Genomic DNA, 6,574 nt, shown 5'->3' on the forward strand with positions numbered 1-6,574 from the left:
TTTGAGTTGCAATGAGCATAAATTTATATGGGCACCTTGCAAGTCATAACTAAAGACAAAAAAATTAAGACAAAATTCATCGAACTATTATGACAACGAATATATGTTTTGGGTTTTCTAATAAAATATTAACTAATGATCTTTTCTTCACTGGATAAACAAATTGTGTGCAAAAGATTTTTGATTTGCTTTATAAAGATATCAAAGTACGCAAAAGAAGATTTAATGAAATGTGGATGAACTGAGAGGATGCAAGAACTGACTTTATTCAAGCTTTGAGTATTTCACTTATGAACATGTAACTGATAATTACAATTTGTACAACAGATTAAAATAAATATTATACAAACAAATGATGATGCAGAAAATAAAGAACTAACAGAGTTTATTACTTGAGGGGTCTATCCAGATTTGAATAAGAGAATTGCAACTTGTCCCAAGTAGAAATAAATGAAGTGCTTCGTTTCGTGAGTGACATAACTACCGAAATTTCGACCTACGATACAATGCCAGGTTGGGTTATATTTCTTGTCAAATTCTTTCTTGATATAAGCAGCAATATCTTTTTCTATATTATACTTCTCCAGAGCTTGGGTCGCAATATCAACAGCATCCTGCTGCATCTCTTCTGACATGTCCGCATTTTTTATGACTGCTTTACGGTCCGAAGACATCCTTCTTTCCTGAAATAGACAATTACATATTAGTCATAATATTCTTTGAAAAATATTTCAATAGAACCCTTCAAAGCCAATTAGCTTTTTTGACTATTCCATAAAAGATATATGAAACTCCTGTGGCAGAATTGGGGGGGGGGGGCAAATTATTTCCTTCTTCGCAGTTTGTAACCAGTAACTAATCATCACAATAATAAACACAATTAAATATAGTTAAATCTGTAGCAGTCATTGCCGAAAGAAAGAATGGCGACGAAATCAAGCGAATTGGACTAGTGAATATGTGTTTCGTTCCGAGAATAGATTGTCGTGATAAATAATATCACATACATAGAATATCAGATTTAAAATTTATGGAGAAATGAATTGCAATAACTGCTGAAAATTCGATAGAATCATTGCCTTAAAAGGTAAATACTCAAATACACAATTCGAATTCTCCATATTGTTTGAAATATATCAGGATATTTAAAAACCACATGAAAATCAATATCCATAGCTGCCAAAAATTCAATCAAAACATAAGTCTATTTACGATACTATCTACGTAAATTGAGCGCGCCAAAGGCGTGATTATCTGAATGTATGATTCAAATATAACATGTAAATTTCTGTACAAAAGAGAACTAAAATTTTTTACTTCTCCAAAGAAAAATCTTTCTGCAAGAACTCTAACGTTCTGCGACAATGTCTCTGTGATCCTGCTACGGGGATCAAAACACACTTATAAAATTTATTTATCACTAGATGATTAATAACAACTGCCGACTTAACAATCAAACAATTTTGAAACACATCTTTTATCAAATTTTGATTGCAAAGAATGTGTAATGTCATTTAAATCAATGGGCAATAAATTTTTTAACATATTTTCTTTAAAAAAAATAAATAAATACATTTAAAAAATTTTAAACCTAACAAATTAGGTAAACGAAATTAGTTATTGAAAGAAAGAAAATTTGATTTGGGTAAATATTTAAAATCATATGGAGTGGGGTGTTACTTTTCAGATATCAGATTGCTGTAATAAGAAATTATATGTGAAATTTTTTTAGAAGCTTTATGGTTGAAAGTTTTTAAATGAGACAATTTCTCATCAATTAAATGGGGAAAAAAGAATCACTTATATCTAATAATATTTCTCAACATACATAAGATGTATATTCTAATATTGAAGACAATCTCACATTCCGAAAAAAAAAAAAAAAAAAAAAATGCCTTTTTCCAACACAGAGATAGCGAATCAATTTTGATATTTTGCAAGCTAAAAGTACATTTTAAAAACTTAAATGTATGGCAATGATTGTCAAAAGATATTAAAAGGAAACAAAACCACATGCATTTGTGATAAAAATATTGCTTTTAATTATTTTGAATTCTTTTCTTAATATGGATTTATGATAGAATTACGTGATGCGAAAGCATTAAAACGTGCTTACTCAAATGATCCATGCAATTAGAATTTCGCATCCTTAAATATCATTGCGGAAACCAGATATAATCATACAAGTACCAGGCCAACTCTGTACTTAGATAAATTAATTACACTATTGCGAGTGAACAGCAAGATTTTTTCTAAATCAAATTTTTGCTAAAATAAAAAATCAATTACTTAATTCCAGACAAGATGCGTAGTCAAATTTTTCAACGAAAAATGAGCACCTTTTAAACATTTTTTTGCTTGATTTTTCGCAATTCCCGAATAAACGAGAATTTATGAAAAATTTTTAGAAATCAAATATGTTGAAGTAGTAATAATTTATTAAATTAAAAACGTCCTACTCATAAACTCAAGGAATTCAAACTAATGGACTTGACAAGTTGACATTTAATGGTTTTTAAAAATGAAAAAATTTGAAACATACAAATTTTTGTAACATGAAATTTCATAGGAATTTTTTTAGAAGGAAATTTTCCTTTGACTGCCTGAATTTCCCTAAAAACCTTGTTCACATGATTAGAAATTTTCTCTTAACCTGCATATAAATAATAATAACAAACATTAAAAATCAAAAAAAAAAAATTTTTTTTAATATTTAAGTGGACAACTATTAGTGACCATTTTAGTTTTACTTAGCATAAATAATCCAATTTAGATTGATAGTAATTAATAACTTTTAATATATTACAAGTAATAACTATGAGTACCATGTGTTTAGAAAAACATTAAAAATGATTTTACGTAGTATACAATGCAAGTATTGTGCAGGACTTAATGTCAAATAAAATTTCCCCAATGTTAATAAAGAAACTTGTCACAGGCTTTTGACTTTTTTTTTAAAACTGATTTTGTCAATTTGCGACAGGTTTTGACATGTCAAAACAAAAACCAGTCTGACACCAAACTTCTAATCTTGTAATAAGGACACACTAATAAAAAATTTTCTTCCTTTTGTTGAAAGTTGTTCATAAATACATCAACGAAATAATATCCTAAGACTTTACATGATCATAATAAAATAACTAGTTTCTAAACAAGAAATCTTTTCCTGATTATATAAGCCACCATAAACACAATTTATACAAAATTTTAAAGACATCCAATATTAAGTGGCTTTCTATTTTTAATAATTATGTAAAAAATATTTAATTCAAAATTATAATTTATTTAACTTTTATTTCAAAAGTTTATTTTTTAGATTCTAATGAGAAAAAACTTATTTTCAACAAACTTTCATTTAGATGTTTGCCAGAATTAATTTTTAGATTATCAAGTTATAAACTTTTGTATTTACCTAGTACCCTGCGGCAGAATTTTTTGGGGCTTTCTGGGCCCTTTCCTTTAGCACTAATTTCTTTCTGCGAGATACTTTTAATAACAAATATACATGTTGCTAATTTGAAGTAACAGAAACAGTGTGTTTACAAAATTAATTAAAAAAAAACCTATTTGGATAAAATAAAATTGTATATAATTTTTTTAAAATTATCATGTATTACTACTTTCTATTCTAATATGAGCGATATTCTCTTATTTGTAGAAGAAAAACACACTAATTATTTCCTTTTTCGCATTTCATAAAGTATCACACCACATAAAATAAATAATTTAAAAAAAAAAAAAAAAAAAAATCACAAAATTCATAGCAGTAATTACTACAAAAAAAAAAAAGATTGACTGTTAAATTACACGAACATGGATTTTAAAAGTGGGGGGAATTAAATCAGTGTTTCGTTTCGAGATTCGATTATTGTAATAAATAATATTGTGTTAAACAAATGTCCTCCATCCCCAAAAAAGGGATAGAATAATTGCTTTAAAATATAAATATTCCCATGCAAGATTCGAATTTCGTATATTCTCAGAAATAGACCTCGGAATATGTAAAAATCAATGCCAATAGTTGGCGAAAATTGAAACACTAGATGTAACACTAGCGGCATAGAATGAAGGCGTCAGAAAGTAATTATTTAAATTTTACATGCCGAAATAATATCAACTATGAAATAATCAAATTTTTAAAAACCCCATGGTATTCAGTAGCAGTAGTAAGAAGAAGTCCAAAAAATGATGAAACCGTCACATTAAAAAGAAATTTTGAAGTTCCCTTATAATTAAATTGTATAAAAACAAAGATATTTGTCTTCATAAAAAATTTGAAAATTTGTAGCAATAACTGTCCAAATAACAATTGAAATACCGCATGAATTAACGAGAATGTTGACGCACAACAAGCTTATCAAAGAATGATTACTTCAATCTGAGATTCGAATTTCCGGTACTGTAATAATATTGATCTCAATTGATGAGAATAAATATAATAACTGAGCAATGAAAGACATCTGAATTTTGAAAAAACAAAGCAAAAATTGCCTAAAAAAATGATCAAAATACTATATATATTTACGCTGGAATCTGTGCGAGTTGTGAAAGAAAATTTCATGCGCGTAATTTTTTAAAAAGTTGGATAGACATTATTTCAGCCAAATTTTTTTTAAAAAAAAGGACATTATTTTGCTACAAATCGGAATAAGTAACAAAATCCCCACTCACAGTCAGATTTCATTAAAATGTAATATATGGTATACTTGAAACAAATATATATATATCAAAGAACATGTTTTTTAGAACGGAACTATCTTTTCAACTTCCGAGATATTGCTTTCTTTTTTTTTTCTAATTGAGATCCTTTCTAATTGAAATTCACTATCAAATATAATCTTGCCCCTGGGAGGAAAACAAAAAAACATCACAGAAAGGAACCAATTCGAAGGTTATAACTCATTGCCACCCCCAGGGCAAACCCCTCTTTTATTTTTGTTTAAAAAACTTTGCAGTTTAAATACAATTCGGTGCCTTGGTGATTGTAGTTGGTACGGCAGATCAGGCTAACCATGGGAGATTTTTTGTGGTTTTCTTCTCCATGTCACGTTAACGCGGGTTAATTCTATCAAAAAGTCCTCTACAAAGGTACATTTCTCCCAATACCTGATCTAGGAGTTCCCTTGTCTTCTGGATTAGATTCAAAATTACAAAGTTCCTGAGTTGAACATTGGAAGCCATAAACTCAAATTTGAGTCTGATGTTCAACAAAGGTTACAAAAATTTTCAATCTAAAAGGAAACTGCAGAACTTTAAAATTAACTTCTTAGGACAAGATGTATGTCAACAAAAAGGTTTGGACCAATCAATTGTCGCAAAAATATAATAGTAGAAACAGCAAACTATGTCCTTATTGAGTGTTTCGCTTTTTCGTTTCGGCGGTTTTTTATTTTCTTAGAAAAAACAGGGAAAACGTCAAAAGCAAGATTTTCTAAGATAAAAATAAAAGGAAACATAGAAGATTTTATTACAATGCAAAAACTCCGAAGTACAGGGCCTAAATTTATATTCCAACCTAAAAATTAAAGTAAAAGTTCTTATAATGAAGCGAACGTTTGTTGCATAGTTTTAACCTGAAAACATAAATTTAAAATACTAGACAATTATAATAATGCGCCAATTAAAAATATTGTATTCATTTTTACTTTATAAAATGGAACAGGTCATGACACTGAAATAATTATTGCATAGTATCGTAAATAAGATGCACAAAATTTGAAAATCTAAAATGAAAAAATTTTAAGTATGGAAGAAATTCCAAGAATTCGAGGAGATTTATACTTACCACAATCGATTACAAAAGCGCTTTTATAAAAGGTGCAGACAAAATACACTAGTAACGGGAAACTATGAAACCAAAACTTATACCATCGATGAGGAAGACGATTTAGAATAAACAAGTTGCCGGCGAAATTTGCTTTTTTTTATTAAAATTAGTTATGAAATTTGATTGGACTCTGGGTACGTCTTCTGGCGTATCTTCTGGCAGAGTAAAACTAGATCTTATATGCTATTCTGAGGATAGCTTTTACCTGAACTTCAATCCTTGATTTTAAGAACAATTCTCGCTTTATTTGTATCCCCTTCCTACGCTATCGAAAATTTAGAAATGAGTTGCCTCGTCACGTTCAATTGAGTAACGTATGCATGTGAGTAAAAAAAACAGGATCAGTAGTTGTAACTCCTTATTTAAAACAGTTCCTAATGGGAAGTCAAACATCAATGACTGCGGTCACTAAGCAAGCGGGTGGGTGACCACTTTGATATGCCTGTGTAGGGATCGAGGGTGCGTTGTTCTATCGTAAAGTGCTGGCAAGGCCCAACTTAGCGTGATTGGGGCCCAGGGCAAAGGCTTTTTAACCCCCCCCCCCACTCTGCTTCACTACTTCAGTAATGAAAAATTGAACTTTATGGAGGTATTTAAATTTTTCACCTCATTATACATATATAACAAGAAAATTAACTAGAACTTAAAATAGCTATGGATGGGTGATCGTGTAAAGCTAAGGGTGGTGGCGCTAGTGGTAAAATTGCTCTTTCAAGACTTCCGGGTTATTGCTTCCGATATATTTTT

At 29.3% G+C, this 6,574-nt stretch overlaps 1 protein-coding gene across 1 annotated transcript; it reads right to left on the reverse strand.

Annotated features, from left to right (window-relative positions):
• Positions 1-250: 250 nt before the first annotated feature.
• On the reverse strand, positions 251-5,927 carry LOC107457417 (dynein light chain 1, cytoplasmic). Its single transcript, XM_087158554.1, has 2 exons — positions 5,786-5,927; positions 251-683 (listed from the first exon to the last, which is right to left on the reverse strand). Exon 2 carries the CDS (start codon positions 672-674, stop codon positions 402-404), a length of 273 nt encoding a protein of 90 aa, XP_087014680.1. The 5' UTR covers positions 675-683; positions 5,786-5,927; the 3' UTR covers positions 251-401.
• Between the last annotated feature and the right edge of the window lie 647 nt (positions 5,928-6,574).

The sequence above is a fragment of the Parasteatoda tepidariorum genome, chromosome 3 (genome assembly GCF_982258835.1).
Source record: "Parasteatoda tepidariorum strain Cologne lab strain chromosome 3, Ptep-v5.0, whole genome shotgun sequence".
In the NCBI taxonomy this organism is placed as follows: domain Eukaryota; kingdom Metazoa; phylum Arthropoda; class Arachnida; order Araneae; family Theridiidae; genus Parasteatoda; species Parasteatoda tepidariorum.

Excerpts from the sequence above, each read along its gene's own strand:
- LOC107457417 (XM_087158554.1), bottom strand. The coding sequence starts at position 674 with ATGTCTTCGGACCGTAAAGCAGTCATAAAAAATGCGGACATGTCAGAA.